We start from the raw sequence: 18,907 nt of genomic DNA on the forward strand, positions 1-18,907 counted from the left end.
CAGGTGCATAATTCGAGGCCTGTAGAGTCTCACCGAAAACTGTAACTTTAATTCCGCCCAGTATTTCTTCAAGAATTCTGGAAAATATTTCCTCAAATCAAAAAATCCTAATTTACTTCAATTCAACTTTTCATTTCAGAGGATGCCATTGCAAGTTTGTTAAGATTTTTCACCATTATTTGTTTTGGTAATAGTTCGAAAAACATTCACACACTACTGTAGAATAGCCAGAAACTTCAATGGAAAAGAATGCTTCCTAGTATAGTTTCATGAATCTTGTGCAAAAAGACAAGAGAAGAAACAGTTTCGGGCTAAAAATCTATATACACTAAAACCTCTTTTTATGCACTTTTCATTTAGGGTAATTGTTCCCATCGTTGTGGTAGTACCTATTGTTGCGGTAATGGCCAATTGAGCACTTTTTCGACTGAAATGTTACCTAAAGGTATTTTTAATAGATGTATTGTGCTTAAATTATGAGATTGCACCATTTGTTTGCTTAAGATTTGCCCAAAAATCTATTTAAAAAAAATATTTTCCTTAATATGTTTGCTGCTGTGTTCCTATTGTTGCGGTAGTGTTCCTAATGTTGCGGTATCCCATATGATTTCAATGGGATACCGCAACATTAGGAACAAATACCGCAACATTAGGAACAAATACCGCAACAATAGGAACACAATGTTCTTTTAGATAAAAACGAATAAAATGCTCATAACAACCTCAAAGTGGCAATATTTCGTTATTTTCCCGTAGATAAAGGATAGATTTTATTATTTTCAATTCAATCCAAGTAAAAAAATTGCTTGGGGCGATACAATTGTGGTTTAAGCATGAACCCAGTGCTTAACTCCTCCATGATCGGATCAATTACCCTATGCACCTTTTTTTATGCCCTGCATAAAAAGAGGGAAAGCTACTCAGAACCAATATTGTGCATAAGAATATTTAATAATGACAGGAACTATTGCAACGGCGGCAAAAGGGGTGTTTACAGATGAGAGCAAAGGAAGGTTACAGGTTCGTTTTTGGGTGTTTCCGAAGGTCTCATGTGCGTTACATGGGCTCCGAGTGGGTCTTAAGGGGATTTCGGAGTAATTTCAGGAGTCTCAGAGCATTTTAGGCTGGTTTCAGAGCCGTTACGGAGGCGTTTTTAGGGGTTTTGGTTTACGAGGATTTTTTTAGACATTTCAAGATGTTTCAGATTATTTTCGGCGTGATTCAGAGGCGTTACGGAGGAGTTTTAGGAGTGTTCGGAGCTCTCAGGTGCGTTACATGGGGTTCAAGGGGGTTTAAGGGGGAATTTGGAGGCATTTCCAAATGTTTCAGACCATTTTCGGCGTGGTTCAGAGGCGTTACTTAAGGGTTACGAGGAGTTTTCGTGGGGTTCGGAGCCTCTCAGGTGCGTTACATGGGGTCCGTGGGGGTTTAAGGGGGATATTGGAGGCATTTCAAGACGTTTCAGAGCATTTTCGGCGGGATGAAGAGGCGTTACTTAAGCGTTACGAGGAGTTTTCGTGAGGTTCGGAGCCTCTCAGGTGCGTTACATGGGGTCCGAGGGGGTTTAACGGGGATTTTTGAGGCATTTCAAGACGTTTCAGAGCATTTTCTGAGGAATTAATAGGCGTTACGAAAGCGTTACGGAGGAGTTTTCGGGGGGTTTGGAGCCTCTCAGGAGCGTTACATGGGATCCGAGGGGGTTTAAGGGGGATTTTGGAGGCATTTTAAGACGTTTCAGAGCATTTTCGGCAAGATGAAGTGGCGTTACTTAAGCGTTACGAGGAGTTTTCGTGAGGTTCGGAGCCTCTCAGGTGCGTTACATGGGCTCCGAGGAGTTTTAAGAGGGATTTTGGAGGCATTTGAAGACGTTTTAGAGCATTTTCGGCGGGATGAAGAGGCGTTGCGAGGAGTTTTCGTGGGGTTTGGAGCCTCTCAGGTGCGTTACATGGAGTCCGAGGGGGTTTAAGGGGGATTTTGGAGGCATTTCAAGACGTTTCAGAGCATTTTCTGAGGAATTAATAGGCGTTACGAAAGCGTTACGGAGGAGTTTTCGGGGGGTTCGAAGCCTCTCAGGTGCATTACATGGGGTCCGAGGGGGTTTAAGGGGGATTTTGGAGGCATTTTAAGGCGTTTCAGAGCATTTTCGGCGGGATGAAGACGCGTTACTTAAGCGTTACGAGGAGTTTTCATGGGGTTCGGAGCCTCTCAGGTGCGTTACATGGGGTCCGAGGGGGTTTAACGGGGATTTTGGAGGCATTTCAAGACGTTTCAGAGCATTTTCTGAGGAATAATAGGCGTTTCGAAAGCGTTACGGAGGAATCTTCGGGGTGTTCGGAGCCACTCCGGTGCGTTACATGGGGTCCGAGGGGGTTTAAGGGGGATTTTGGAGGCATTTCAAAATGTTTCAGACCATTTCCGGCGTGATTAAGAGGCGTTACGGAAGCGTTACGGAAGAGTTTTCGGGGTGTTCGGAGCCTCTCAGGTGCGTTACTGGAGTCCGAGGGGGTTTAAGGGGGATTTTGAAGGCATTTTAGGACCTTTCAGAGCCTCTTCGGTGGGATTCAGAGGCGTTACGGAAGCGTTACGGAGAAGTTTCCGGGGTTCGAAACGTCTCAGGTGCATTACATGGGGTGCGAGGGGATTTAAAAGGGATTTTGGAGGCATATCAAGACGTTTCGGAGTATTTTCGGGGGATTCAGAGGCGTTACGGAAGCGTTACGGAGAAGTTCTCAGGGGTTTCGAAGCCTCTCAGGTGCATTACATGGGGACCCCGGGGGGTTCAAGGGGGATTTTTGGGGCATTTCAGGAAGTTTCAGAGCAAACTCTGAAATACCTTAAATACCCCAGAATTCTCCGTAATCCCATAAAAACACTAAAAAATCTTGACAGAACACCCTTGTAAGGCTCCTCAAATCCCCCGAAACAACCCCTTAAAACGCCCCTGAAGCCCCTTGGAACTCCCTTTTTGGGCTCTCTGGGAACATTCTGGAAACCCCCTTAGCCCCACCTTAACTGCCCAGGAGCAAGATCTGTTCTCGCAAACTAGCTTTTCTAATTAAAGCCCAAACTTAATTTATGCATAAATTTCCCTCTTTTTATGCCTTTTTTAATTTATGTACATTTTTAATTTATGCAGTCCCAACCATGTGCATAAAAAGAGGTTCTAATGTATCTAATAAAGACACCTAACTAAACTTAACAATACTACGAATCAAATCAGTCACTCAACATAGGCGATTGATGAATTTGCTAGCACAGCTACTAAACATATAATTGTCTCCAGTAGCACAATACGTGGTTTGCACTTTTTATCACTCCGAATCTTATTTTTCTTGTTGACTAGATTATCATTTTCCACAAAACATTAAAAATAGTATAAAATAGTGACTTTTCAACAGAAAAGGTGACTTTAGTTTAAACATCTTGAAAATAGTGACTTTTTAGTGACTGACCCGAAAATAGTGACTAAGTCACTAAATAGAATAGAGCTAATAAACTATAGAGGAAGAATGTCGCTGGCGTCGTCGCCGCAACATCTCTTGCTGGCGGAAATAGGCAGGGATATAAGTGTCAAAGCGAAAAAGTATGCAGTTTGACAGATAGATACCCGACATGTTTCCGAGCGAGAACAAAGGGAATACCAGCGACATTCGTCCTCTATAGTTTATTAACTCTATTCTAAATAGTGACTCACTACCAGGCCTGCAATTCGGCCCTTTGCACCACCATGGGTGTTCAGGACTGAAAATAGTAAGTAAGTAGAAAACTAGGTAGAGGCATGCCACGCACACGATAGTTGTTTGTGGTTCAAAAGGATCTACGACGAGCATCCAATGTTTAGGGAGACTAGAAGCGATTTTACCAACAAGTAACAAGTAGCTACTGCTCCAAATTGTTGGAAACAACGTCATTTTACCCAGAGACTATTAATCATTCCAATGCGAATCTTGGAAAAACAAGATCATCCAAAAACAGTTTCATTACATTTGTTTATTTTTATAATTTCCAACAATGTGATAAATGGCCAACAACAAAAACAAACTCTTCTCAAGCAGCCTCCCACAACAAGTTGATTCGGCGTAACTGGAGAGATCTCTGCGCACATGGCGGCGGCAAGCAAAAGCAAAACATGCTGCTGCGCTGGCTGATGCACTCACCGTCGCGCCGCCACCGCACTGCATCAGCCTATGTTGTTTTGGACCTTCGGCTGATTGAGTCATACACGCCGCCGCACCGCGGAGTTGGGGTTATTGCATTCTTTTCCGTTTTGCATCGTGCGAAAAGGTATCTCCGCAGGTACATAGGTGGCAGGGGGTGGCAGCGCGTGCACGGCTTTGGCATTGATGGCTAAGTCTCAGCCACCAGTATGTCAATGTTTTTTTTTCGCAGGTGATTGGCAAATTTAGGACAGAAAAACAACGGAACGTGGAGGTTGAAAACAAATTAGTCACCCGATAATAAATATTTTCGCTCGTCGCATATGAAATCCAAGCTGCACTTTGGTACTTTACCGCTTCTGGGAATTTTCCAGTAGTAAATCCAGTGCATCGCGGCGCATGCAAAATATGTGAATTACTTCGTTCGAGAAACCACATAAGTCCATCTGGCGTTGTAGTTGCTGTTAAAAATAGAGTGTTTACTCACTTATGGAAATTAATTCCCTGATTTTGACAGGTATGGTAGACAGGACAGGTAGATTTCATTAAATGAATCTAGGTTCAACAAAGTACCAGAAACGGTACAAAATTTTCAATTTAATCAAAACAATACAGTATACAAAGTGTTAGGTTCCTGAGTGCAAACTTTTTAAAGGGCGATAGAGGACCACAAATGGTGAAAAAAAAATGTTTTACGTGAAATCTTAACCGTTACGTAGTTATTGAACTTTTCATGTTTTTGATTATTATTGCCTTAACTAACTATAACTTTAAAATGGTCAAACTTATCACAGTTTTTTGTCCCTTATTCGAAAGATTATTGAATTTTCTATCAAATATCATCTTTGAATTGGTTGGTTTAGTTAAACAACCAAGTTTTCTAGAGCAAACAGCACAAAAGTGTTCTAATTTGTTTTTGTCAATTATTTTTGAAAAATGCGTAATAATTTAAAATTCTTTCTTAGGCAAAGTTGTGGTCCCTGTTTCATTCTACAGTTCGTTCTTTGACATCAAACTTCTATCTCTAATCGTCTTCTTGCAATTTTGATTCAACCCTCTAATACCCAAATTTTTTATTTTTATCTAAATATCATTTTTCGTCATCTTAAATCGATTTAAACATGATTTGGAAGATGATTCTTTTTAATTCTCGATTTTGTGAATTTCAGTTTTTGATTTTTCTAATTTTTATTTTTGAACATCCCCACACTTTTATATTTTGCCTGGAAGCCTTTTTAGGGTACGGATTTTTTGTGATGAAAACATTTTGAGATTTTATGATAACTGTTAAAATATTTTTATTTTTATTTTTTTTTCATAGAAAATTGTATTTCCGTGTAATTTTAAGAAAAATAATTTTAGAGTGTATTTGATTCCCTTAAACTATTAAACTAGGGTAGAATGATATGGGAAAAATTTAAAATACGTTAATTGTAGCGATTCAATACAAAATAAACAATGACTTGTAAAAGGTGACTAAAACATCATTTTTTCAATGATTTTTAAAAAATGTAAATACGCTTTAAAATACATCAAAAACAATTTTGAGATATACAAAACAGTCCTAAATATCAGCCAAAAATATAAAAATTTTGATTTTCCATGAAACAAAAATTACAAAAATGCTCAAACCCCGTCTAAAGGCGGGGTTGGGTATTAGAGGGTTAAACATCGCATTTCAGCTTATAAATTAAGAATTGTCAAGGTAAGCACTTTTTTGCGCACTGTGCCGCACATTTGAATCGAAATTGCAAGAACACGATAAGAGCTAGAAGTTTGGAGTCAAAGAACGAATTGTAGAGTGGAACAGAGGCCACAACTTTACCTAAGAAAGAATTTTGAATTATTATGCATTTTTTAAAGATAATTGACAAAAACAAATTAAAACACATTACTTCTGAGCTATTTGCTCTAGAAAACTTAATTATCTAACTAAACCAATCGATTCAAAAATGCCATTTGATAGAAAATTCAATAATCTTTCGAAAAAGGGTAAAAAAACTGCCATAAGTTTGACTATTTTAAAGTTATGTCCAGTTAAGGCAATAATAATCAAAAGCATGGAAAGTTCAATAACTACGTAACGGATAAGATTTGACCATATGTTGGATAGATGTTGGATCAACTAACAAATTATTACCAATACAAAATAAAGTCTATCTCCTTCAAAGTAAAAAGTACTATTCTACATTTTGAAAGGTACTTACCCAAGTGCCGATATGATTTCCGCGCCGTAGAATCTGGTTCTATCCTCGGAGAAGACGCGTTCACGACTCAGATGGAAGAATAGTTCCCCACCGTTGACGTACTGCATAACGAAGCACAGACGATCTACCGTTTGAAAGGAATACTTCAAAGACTGAACATTGTGAGGGAGAAACAGAAACAAGAAAAAAACACCAATCGGTCAGTATTATTCCACAATATCCGCAAGTTTTTGACTACACGGTTGAAACTTACTATCAGGAACGGGTGGTTGGTCTTTTTGAGTACGCGATTTTCCGCCATCGTGTGAGCAACTTCGTCCTTCTGGACAATGACCTCCTTCTTGAGGATTTTGATAGCGTACAGCTTGGCGGTGGTTTTCTCGCGACACAGAATTACCTTGCCGAAGGTGCCCTTTCCGAGAACCTTCAAGAACTCGAAATTCTCCAGAGTCTGATGGATGGATAAAATGGGAAGGAGAGTTAGTGATAACAATAATGAGTTGAACCTATATGCTGGCAATAACTGGATAAGTACAAATATGTATTGAAAATAGTTGTTGCGCTTGTTAAGCCACAGTTTTTTGAAATGCAAGAGACTAGGTAGGGTTTTTGACCCCATTTTCGGCACTACAGGTAACCAAAATAATGCATTAGCTAAATTCACAACGAAACGACCGTTTTCGTCCACTTCTTCCATCTGAATCAGATACCTTATTGCAAGAACTTGTTGTTAACAGTGATTGTTGTGCAGATTTTCTGCCGAAAAGTTGAGTTTGAACGAGTTGATACACCCGGTCCAGCGCCAATTCCCGGCACCAGTGCCGAACTTCCGGCAAAATCAAATGGGAAATCACTTCGGCACCCATTTTCGTGCTGACCAAGTGCACTCGTCTGCGTGTAATAGTTGTTTTGAGCATTTGTGCGGCTTCAGAGTGAACGTATAGCTCATTGACTATTGACTGTGGATCCCGTTGCGGGAGATGATTACCTACGAAAGTGCGTTTGGAAAATATACGGCAAGTGATATTTTGGTTTGTTTTGCTGTGAGGTGCCGGGAATTGGCACGGGTGCCCCAGTAATTCAAAACCCTCTACACGATCATGGACACAGATTTCAAACGTTAGAATCAAGCGATAATATTTCCCAAATTCCTCAACATTCCTCTCTCAAGAAACATGCTAGTAGGGCAAAAACACTAGACTTCGACCCCCCCCCCCCCCTAAAATTCTGCACTAATCTTCGCCACTTCATACATAAAAAATGACATTTGTATGGAGGGGGCGAAGACTAGAGCAGTGGCGAAGTCTAGTGCTTTTACCCTATTTTAAGAAAAATACGGCAGATGGGTATGTCAAAAAAAAATTTACGCTCCATTTTTAAAGTTTTGTAAAGTCTACAAGGGGGAGGGGCGGCTGGTCTACGTGGTTTATGAACTATCCTTACAGATCAAGCAAAAACTACAAAGTTGAGATCTTCAAGTGTCGACCTACAGATACTTTCGAAATTGAGCCTTTAGCATGAATAACAACATGATAGGCCGTCCGCAGTTGTAGCTACAATATAGCTCTGGCCCTCACAAGTTCTTACCTCATGCTTTTACGGGTCAGTCGATGACAAAGACTTTCAGCTAAGAGTTGTGTGTTTAGCTGGTAATGCAGTCTTGGCACTGTTGTCTTTCTAGCATCAGCTAGATTGAAGAGGTACCGTAATCCGGGGTCAAATTGATCACTTTAAAACTACTTTTGCGGATAACATTTGCAGCAATTCAATTATTGCCAAAAAAAATTCTGTAAAATCGATACCTGGTAGATCTCCATGAAACCATGTGACAGAATTTTGCTCAACAAATTCAAACTTAAAGTTAATTAACTCCAAAAATCAATACATGAAAATACCACTTTGGGGCGGAATTGATCAGCACATAATTAAACATCGGTTAGAAAGGAAAATTGCCTTCTTCGCTTAATTTTGCTCTTCAAAACACGAATAACGTATCAAAACTCTTACAACCAGTGAATTTGACTGTCAAAATGCAAATTTAAATTTTGAAATTACCTCCTACAGCTAAGTTTCCTGTTGCCACGTAAAGCGCTCAAGTAAAATTCCACCTTTTTCCGCAAGTAATTTTGACAACTGATCCAGTATGGGGAGAAACGTTACTTTTCCTTACGGAATAATAGCACGGACTATTTTTCCGTACGGAAAAGTGACAGCTCCATTTGATTCGCACGGGAGGCGTTACGAGTGTTACACTTTTTCCTTACTTGCCATCTGCGAACTGCATAAATAATTTTGAAGCGGAATCATTACTTGACCATTACTTGTCCTATCTTTTTGCACAGTACGTACGAAGTGGAAACTAGCCATAAATGCCTAAAGGTAGACAATTTTCTGTGAAATAAGTGATTTCTATCATGATAAATGACTATTCCAAAAAATGATTTTTTTTAACCTATTCATGTTCAGAATAGCTACATTACTTCACAATCAAGGCTCCACAAGAATGTTAAAAACAAAAAATTTACGCGAAGCCCTAGTGGCAATCGATTGTTTAGTAGTAATGATTTCAGCTAAGTGAGAAACACATGGAAAATTCCTTTAAAAATAAGACAAAACTAACTTTTTTCTAATAATGTAAAAGTTTACACTCATCTGTAGACACCTATGAATTAGATGAGGTAAGAAGTTTATGATCATTATGACGTTTAGAGGTTCCTAGTATGGAATTACAATGTAGTACTCGAATGATCAATTTCACCCCGCTGATCAATTTGACCCCGGTTCACGGTACGTCCCGAAAGTTCTGGTCACCAAGAAGGTGCGACTCAAACAGCGACTATTATGACATACAGGGGCTAAGTATAAAATGCTGCATCGCCTCAGATATACCTAAGGAAGTAAGTAAAGTATATTCCCGACATGTAACCAAACCAGCTAAGGAAACTAACTGGGTAGAAGTAGGTTCAGGTGAACACTCCGCTGACCCGGATCCAGGCCGGATTAAGGATTGTGAGGGCCCGAAGCCGGTTATAAAACACGCAATGTTCAAGGAAACCAAGGAAGCCTCAAGAGGTCAACCCTAAGAAGTGTAGGAGCTAACCGAACCAAGAAAAGGAGAACCCTTGGATCATGGTAGGAAAAAATCGAGAAAAATCATGGCTAAGTGACGCGCTGGATTACAAGACAACTCTACTTGCTGTTTTTCGGCTCACCATTTTCTCTGTAAGGCACGGGCGCCAATTTTGGCCAGTATAAGGGAAATATTTTTTTTATCAAAATAGCCAATAGTCCGATGAAAACTACCAACGTATCAAATGAAAGGTTTCATCTATAATTTGTAGGAAAAATGCAGAAATTTAGCTACGGTATGAGTTCCATCAGTAATCTCACTCTCGCATATCATGCATCCTATTCGAAAACAAGCGAGTACGGCATCGATTAATTCCGTTCTTTTTGTTTTGATGCGTGCTTACTTTCAACAAAAAAATACAAAAATAAGAAACAAAACAAACAGTCAATCCTTTGTTTTTCGTGGGATGAAAATGGGAGCCACATGCTTACTTGATTTTTGCATTAAAAGTGTCCCTAGCCAAAATAGAAGCATTGCGTCAGTTTTGGCCATAATCTCAACTTTGATTTCTATTTTGGCCACAAATTTTAACATGATGTTCTTTTTTTTAGCTAAAACGATCGTTTTGGAGCCTGTCCATAAACTTCGTACACTTAGGGGGGACGGGTGGGAGGGGGGAGGGGGGTTGGTCTGGCCAAAGTCTACGGTCCATACAAATTTCGAGGGGGGATGGAGAGGTCTGAGATAGCCAAAAATGAGTCTTCGTAGTTTATGGACAGCGCCTTGCAATATTGAACTTCGAACTTTTCCAACTTTTGCAAAAATAGGGACGGCCTACGCTACAGGGTGGCAAGATCATAAGAAAAACAAATCCGCCGCAGCAAGAAACGTCAGCACAAAGAGGGAGTGATATCTTAAGCACAGGAAAGCATAGTCAGGGAACTTCCATTAATTACGTCACGTCAGGAGTTCAGCAAAGTGTGACAACCCATACAAAAATTTCAGAGGTCTCACACAAAAAGTGTGACATAGGAGGGGTGGGGGTGGGCTTTAAAATGGGCATTTTTGCGTGACGTAATTTATGGACGTTTCCTTATGAACGATACGCGTATGCTATTTTCAATGCGAACGGCTCATAACTACACTGAGGATACTGTTTGTATGTTTTTCATAGTTTTGTTTACATCTTATGAATCAGTAATTTTATTTTTTACATCATTTCATAGTTCTCGTATGCTTTTCATACATTGAAAAGCGAAATCCATAGGACTTGTCGTATGAAAAATTTCATAAGAAGCATCGTATGAAAATCAATAGATGTGTTATGAAACAATGTTAAAAAAAAAACAAAACGTTTTATTGGCTTCTAACCACTTCAACTTCCGAAGCGTCGATGGGCGAATGAGTAAAGCACGCACTCGCCAACCTTGACGTTCCTGGTTCGATTCCAGGTTGCGATTTTTTTTAAATTTGTGCAAAGTATTCAAAATATGTATGATAGTCATAAGACATAGTTTCAGTTTTTATACGTTATCGGTATGATTTTCATACGTGAGTGTTATGAAATTTATACAGTAACAGTATGACAATAATAGTTGGCGCTTTGAAACCAAAATCATAGTTCGTAACTATGATTTTTGCTAGAAATTCTTGTGGCAAAAAATCATAGTTGATTCTTATGATTTTCGTAGTTGCAGTATCCTCAGTGTATGCTATTACCAGCCATGTGAAATCACCGGGAAGGGAATTTTCTGACAGACAAAACAATGATGCCAATCAGAAACAGGATTAACATAAAAGCAAAGAACAAAAACAGAAAGATTAGAAAGAATGCCCTTTCTTGTCGTTTTCTATGTAAACGTCAAGCGACAAAACAAGTGGCACTCTCTAAGCGTATCAAGATGGAAGCTATCTGTAATAGTGTTCGTGAGTTGTAATACGAGAAAGTGGTGTACGTATGTTTTGCTATCCGCATATAGGCAGTAACACACACTACCCCATGAAGATTGAACTTTCATCCACTGATAGCGCTGCGAGAGTATTCCCCCGAGCATCAACGGAGTGGGCATTCTTGATATTATTATTCTTTGATAAAAGTTGATAACGGTCAAGCAGCGCAGTGGGACCACGAGAACTGGATACATTAAGAATGCCCTTAAGGAGCTGAAAAATAGTAAGTTTAATGGAAGGGCGAATACCAGGGTTGTTTTCGTGAGGGCAGATAAACAACGGATCAAATGTTTAACCCGCTGATGATCCTATACAAATTCCGGGATGCATTAAACATCAGAGAATACAAATATGGCTGACACAATGACCGACTTGGTCCCCTACTCACGTTTTCAAGAGCACCAATCTTGAAAATTCGTAAACAAATGCACTCGATTTGAAAAAGTTGCCTCTCCTTGCAAGTGAGCAAAGCCAGGATAAACAAATGCGGTTTGGTTCGATGCTTTGTTTGTTATATTTGTGCTTCTAAAGTTTGTATGCAAAATTTGCCATGGGATTTCTTGATGTTTCAACTTAAAGCAGGGTTGTGCTTTTTACTGTTCAACATTGCACTCGAAGGACAGTCGTACAGAGGAATAGCACTATCATCACACGATCGCAGCTGCTCCTCGGCTTTGCGGACAATATTGGTACACGGTTCATATGGGAAAATATAAAAAATGGAAAAACTCCAACTCCTGTATACTTTTTGAGTTCCATTTTGGTCCCATATCAACTGTGCAAAATTTCAGATCGATCGAAGAAACTACCCAGGTAACCAATAAGCAGTTATAATGGCATTAACTCGGCACTATATACGCCTTTACAGCAGGTCGTTAAATGCTATTTTGCCGTATATGCGCCATAAGTGCTAGCTAAATGGAGTTTTTGGCCCAATATACGGATGATTAAATGCTTAAATTTCCTATCCCACAGATTGTCAAAAATAAAAACAAAATATTGCACCCTGCCCATTTTACGACTTCCCTTTCTCTTCTATTTATATCCTCACTCTGCTGTGCAACTTTGGAGTGCAACTTTGGCTTGGAGGCACGTTTTGAAATGTTGTTGTTGTTGTTTTTTTTTTTGCTAATTTCGGTGAAACTGTGTTTTGATCCCTCGATCCTCGGGTTGACGATGGTGCTGAACCACGCTACGATGTAAGCTATAGATGATTAGATAATGTGCGTTGGTTTTTTGATCAATTTAAAGCTTGAATGTTACACCGGTAGTTACTTCGTTAGATTTGCGGTGTTAGATTTGACATGTGCTGATAATTAAATCAGGCATTGGAAAGTAACCAAAACCATGGCATTTATTTGCCAAAGCATGTTTTTCCCATTGTTTTGTTTATTGCTACTCTACAAACGACAGGACATCGAATGATTATGGCATCTACAGCTGGGGCACGTAAATAAAAAAGTGGAAATGTGTTGTGGGTCTAGCATCACTCATCTTACTTAGCAGTTTTATGGCAATTATGTATGCAGTTATGCTGCTTGTTGATCAAAAAAATACCGTGCATCTGAAATGCTACATAACTGCTATCATGTTTTAAAGCATTTCAATTGCAAATATAGGACAGTTTATCAGTCGAAATGCTTTCATACGGCAGCAAGCAGGTCGAATGCAGATATAAAACAGAAATACGACTTAATGAAATGCTTATTGGTTACCTGGGTATATTTTAGCGACAGCCTTTCTTAATTTTTCATACGATTTACTATGGGGAAAATTTACTTCTTCAAAGAAAAATCGCTTGAGGTCACCCATCGATCCCTAAAAATGATCAACGACTGATTTCTGTAGATAACTTCACGAGGAACCAGACCTCCGAAGACCGCAAAGTGATGCGACATTCGTGGAAAAAGTTATTAAGTTATTACCGATCGATAAATCGACGAGATTTTATTATTTAAATGGTTTGTTCCTCGTAAAATTTCCAACCGAAATCATTCATCGACATATTTTTAAGGGTTAAGGGGCAATCTGTGGCGATTTTTCTTTGAAAAAGGGATTTTCTCCATAGTAAATCGTATTAAAACTTAAAACTGCTGGCGCTAAAATCTAGTTTCTGCGATTGAGCTAAAATTTTGCACACATGATATGGGGCCAAAATGGAACTCAAAAAGTATACAGGAGTAAAATGTCTTTTTGTGTCCCACGCTAATATTGATCTCATCGACATCGATCGTAGAGAGTGGAATGTAGGAAGCTTATGCTCCACTGAATAGGGAAACAACGAGGATAGGCTTGAAAACCTAAACGAAGTACATGATTGCGGGTAGAGACACATACAGGCCTTGCGGTGCCAGGTTTGAGGTAGTGATGTGTTTGAGGTTTTTGGAATTTTTTTTTTATCTTGGAACATTTGTGACATGTGACACTGACGTTTTTCGTGAAGCCAGAAGGATTGTTGCAGCTGCGAATTGAGCCTTTTACGGATTGCACTACCAGTTCAGGTCCCGGGGGGGAGGGGGGGGGGGAATTCGGTGGCTAGGCGGCGCTAGTGTCTAAAACGTGCAAGCTTTTGTATCTCTAAATCCTGAATATTTAGCTAGCAGCTTACCGTCTTCTGCAAAGTTGTTCAGAGGATCAAGAAAGACCATGTTTCGGCAGCTACAAACTAGGTGTCGCATAGTATTAGAAAAAAATCATGTTCGTATATCTCGAAACTATTTGTATTTTCGTATTTGTTTAATCATCGTAAAAATAAAGTTAAAAATGTTCCTGAAAGCTTGCTGTTTAAAAATATTTTGTGTTTAAAAATATTTTTTATTACTTTTGCTCAAAATGGTAGAACAAAATCTTATTCTCTTTGCATAAAATATTGTCCAAGGCTATTAGAACTCAAATCTGAGGTGGTGCTCTGGAGCACCACCAGGCGTTTGGAGAACTTTATTCCATCATTTTTCTTGATAAATACGTCAAAAGCGGATGATTCGTTATTTGATAATTCGTAAAAATCACTTTCCGAACCACTTGTCTACAAATCCATTACGATTAGAGACAAGTTGTTTCCAAAAACTATGAACTTCTACGCCCTCACAATGCTAGATTGGAATGCAAATAACGAATACATTGAAAAATTATTTGTTTTTTGCACGCCATATGCCTAGTGGTGCATATGTGCACCATTCATATTGCATCAAATTAAGGGTTTACTTACATGTTTCCGTTCTTCCGTTCTCTTCAAAGTTTAACTACGCTAATGAATAGTAAATGTGTTAGGAAACTATTTTTATTTCATTCCATGATGATAACTATGTCATTAGTTAAGTCGTGAAAGTTTGTCATTATTTTTCTGTCGAAGAAATATATTTTCGTGGCAAATTTCTTTAACAAAAATATCGAATTTGTGTGCGCCTTCCTAATATAATGCCATAGAATAAAGAAGAACATGTAAAATAATGATTTACTATTGAAAACATTCAAAAAACTTCTTTAATTTCAGAGATTCAAGGGTTCAAAGTTATGGTGCTCTACAGACACCATGGGCGGGAAAGGGTTAAACCAAATCATACATATGCTCAGCTTAAAATCGACAAATTAGTCACTCACATCCGCTTCAAAATCTGTTCAAAAACTTGGTCAGAGAAACTACATTTTAGAGATCTTTCAATCCTAACCAGGGTTGCCATTATGCCAGATTTATCTGGCGCTGCCAGATTTTTAGGTGGCAAAAAGACAAAAAGAGAAACCATTGATTTTGCCAGATTTTTTATTTCAAGCCAGAGTATTTATCAACGCAACTCCTCCTTGGTGTTTTTAAATATTATCTTAGTGATCTAGCAATTTTGAGCAATTCGGCGTCTTTTATCTTAATCTGTTTGCCGAAAACTCGTTAATTTTCTTGCAAATTCAAATAATCATCGATAATTATTGTCGGTTCTCGTGTTTCAGCTGAATAAGATTTAGAGAATATTTGTAATTATGTTATCTAAGTACAAAATTACATTTGCATTTTTGATACATTTGAAGAAATATGGGTTACACACGAGGGGCAAGACACTGTGCAAACAAGAGTAACTCTGGGAAATTCTGAGTAACTCTTTTCACCAATGATCGACGAAATTTGTTGAAAAACACCCCTAAAACTGCAAGAAAGGTGAGATATCGGGCAATATTGTTTTGATTTTGCGATGAATCAGGCAACACCCAAGCAAATACGGGAGCAATCCGGAGGAATTCTGAGCAACTCTGTGAAGGAAAATGTACTCTCCAGCACAGTGTCTTGCCCCAAGGTTACACAGCTTGTATACTGTTTAGTTGGTTTGGTGGAAATTGTAGCTACATATACTCGTGAATTATTCTTGTTCGACTCCGTATTATTGACTAAAATGACTGAGTTGACGAAGAGGGGAAACGGCAATGTATTTTTGCTTTGAATATTCAATGCAGAAATAGTCCAGTTAGCTCTGTTCTTTCTCAATAACTGTAAACATTTTGCACCTTGAACACTATACAAAATTTAAGATGATTTTGAACTACTGATAATAATTTTTATCATACTACATATGAAATTGTTTTAAAGGCATTCCATTCTAATAAAACAAATATTATTGAACTGAACACAGCTTTATTATTCAAATCATAAATTCAGTACAAATTTGATCAAAGTTGAGGATTTTCTTAGCAACGTGTAGTGCCAGATTTTGCCAGATTTTTTATTGCGGACTTGCCAGATAAGTTCAAAAATGTAGTGGCAACCCTGATCCTAACCCGGGAACAAAAAAAACGACTTTTGCCAGTTACGCTTATATGTGTTGGGTTCGATATATGTAGTTATTCATAAATACTCACCACTTTCTTTCTGCCGCTTATTTTGCCCGTAGATGTGCCCTGCACCGAGAACTTTTCGGTCAACAGTTCGTCCTCGGCAATCGATGCCATCTCCACATCCTCGTTTGACTGCGATCCCTGGTAGGCTTCCGCTTCCGTAAGACGATTGGCCACGCTGCGGATAGCTTCAACCCACTCTTGGCGTTCTCGCTCTTCCTCCACGTGGAACATCCGTTCGATTACGGTTGTCCACTGAAGACCGCGGATGATGAAGGTAAACGGGCGGGGTCTATCCACGGACATGATCTGGCAGCCCCGCACGGTGAAGTTGTTCGAGGGCTCAGCTTGAAACGATGCATCCGGACGATTTTTGTATCCGACAAGTGTGCCGTCATCGCGTAGAATGAAGTAACGCGAGCGCCAGTTTTTGATGTGTTCGCCCCGTTTGTACAGCCAGCCTTCTTTCACGATCAATGCTGCTGACGGCTGGATGACACGCGCAGGCTGAGTAACCGGCACAGCCGGTGTTTGAGTGGTCTCCGATGAAGAAGACATTATGATCCGGTAGCTTGCTGAGTAGCACTTTGGTGCAAGTCACTGTTTTTCTCTCTGTCTAGTCAGGCCTTGTTACTTGGAAAGTCACAATTTTGAGGTATGTCAGGTTTATTAGGTCGTATCGCTTCCGACGATGACGACGGTTCAACAACGGTGCTAATTCAAAGCCCTCGCGCGTGTGCACCGCGGTGCACTTTCACCGGACTTGGAAAACACACGTTACCTACTATTCGCGGGCGCGATGAGGACTAACCTGACTGAACTTCTCCTTTCGTTCGTTTCAATCAACCAACAACGCAACGGTCGTCGGTTACTGATGCTGTGTTGCTGCCGCCGACTCAGACTGTGTCCCGGTTGTTATTGTTGTTGTTTTTCGAATCTGTAAAGCAAATATTGAATATTGTTTATTAAATCATCGTTTGACGCGAATGCGAGAGAAGTGTTGAATGAAACCGGATTAGTACGTAAGCGGTTGGCAAATACAAAGCCAAAGACGCAGCCGTTTTTACGGCAGGGGTCTTCAAGCATATGTATTTGTTCATGGTTTGGATTTAGAATGAATTTATCATTAAAGAAAAAAAAACTAGTAAACGCGTTGATATTCAGCAAAAGCGACGTGACGGGTTCGACTCCCGGTCGGTCTAGGCTAGAATCATTTCGTAATGGATATTTCCTTGTCTTTCATGGAAATAGGAGTGTTTTAAATTAACTCAACATATACATGAAAAGATGGATAAATTATTAGTGAAATTCCGAAAAAAAAATCCACAGCTTAGGTGAGATTTGAACTCACTACCATTATTCGCTTGACAAGTGTTTTTCCAACAAAGCTGCCGAGCCAATTAACGACACGACATTTTAGTTGTCATTATGTAATTCAAATCTCATTGATCATGCTTCATCCTTCGCTTAAGGACAAACGTCTTGAAATCCCGCTTCAACAGTGCCTCAGAACTTCAAACGCTCAAATCTCAAGAAGCAAGCTTCAAACAACAGTGCATTAGATTATTCTGTTCTTGCTCACTTGTAATAAGCTCAAAATAAAAAGATCAGGTGCGCTGGTTTTGTTTACTAAGAGATTTGTGCGCTCGAAATCGTGAGTAGGTACCAAAGTCGGCCATTGTGGCGGCCATTTTGGGATTCTAACAAGTATGTCCTTAACATGCACCGCAAATACAGGGTGTTAGGTTCCTGAGTGCAAACTTTTTAAAGGGTGATAGAGGACCATAAATGGTGAAAAAAAAATGTTCTACGCATATGGTCAAATCTCAACCGTTACGTGGTTATTGAACTCCCCATGTTTTTGACTCTCATTGCCTTAACTGGCTGTAACTTTAAAATGGTCAAACTTATCGCATTTTTTACCCTTATTCGAAAGATTATTGAATTTTCTATCAAATGGCATCTTTTAACCCATTGGTTTAGTTAAATAACTAAGTTTTCTAGAGAAAATAGCTTAAAAGTTGTGTGTTTTAATTTGTTTTTGTCAATTATCTTTGAAAAATGCGTAATAATTTAAAGTTCTTTCTTTGGCAAAGTTGTGGCCCCTATTCCACTCTACAATTCGTTCTTCGACATCATACTTCTATTTCTTCTCGTTTTCTTGCAATTTTGATTCATCGCATTTCAGATCATAAATTTGCAATCGTCATGGTTAAGCACTTTTTTGCACACTGTGCCGCACATTTAAATCAAAATTGCAAGAAAACGATAAGAGTTAGAAGTTTGGCGAATTGTAGAGTAGAACAGGGGCCACAACTTTGCCAAAGAAAGAACTTTAAATTATTACGCATGTTTCAAAGATAATTGACATAAACAAATTAAAACACGCTATTTTTAGCAGGTTTGCTCTAGAAAACTTAGTTATTTAACTCAACCAATCGATTCAAAGATGCCATTTGAGAAAAAAATCAATAATCTTTCGAATAAGGGTAAAAAAACTTCGATAAGTTTGACCATTTTGAAGTTATTGCCAGTTAAGGCAATATGAGTCAAAAACATGGGAAGTTCAATAACTACGCTGTCGTGAATTGTATATCTGTCCCATTTGCATAGGAAATCCAGCAAAGATGGGACTGATATGCGATTCAAGGCAGTACGTAACGGTTGAGATTTGACCATATGCGTAGAACAATTTTTGTCACCAT

At 39.1% G+C, this 18,907-nt stretch overlaps 1 protein-coding gene across 1 annotated transcript in view; it reads right to left on the reverse strand.

The window, feature by feature from the left end:
* LOC109401058 (RAC serine/threonine-protein kinase) overlaps positions 1-18,907 on the reverse strand; it is a 97,052-nt gene that overhangs the window by 29,260 nt on the left and 48,885 nt on the right. The window contains exons 2-4 of the mRNA XM_062860959.1: positions 16,227-17,139; positions 6,618-6,815; positions 6,365-6,516 (exon numbers count right to left, since the gene is read on the reverse strand). Of these exons, the coding sequence (XP_062716943.1) occupies positions 6,365-6,516; positions 6,618-6,815; positions 16,227-16,760 (884 nt within the window). The 5' untranslated portion in view covers positions 16,761-17,139. The remainder of the gene's footprint in view (positions 1-6,364; positions 6,517-6,617; positions 6,816-16,226; positions 17,140-18,907) is intronic.

Source organism: Aedes albopictus, chromosome 3 (genome assembly GCF_035046485.1).
Source record: "Aedes albopictus strain Foshan chromosome 3, AalbF5, whole genome shotgun sequence".
NCBI classification, from domain to species: Eukaryota; Metazoa; Arthropoda; class Insecta; order Diptera; family Culicidae; genus Aedes; species Aedes albopictus.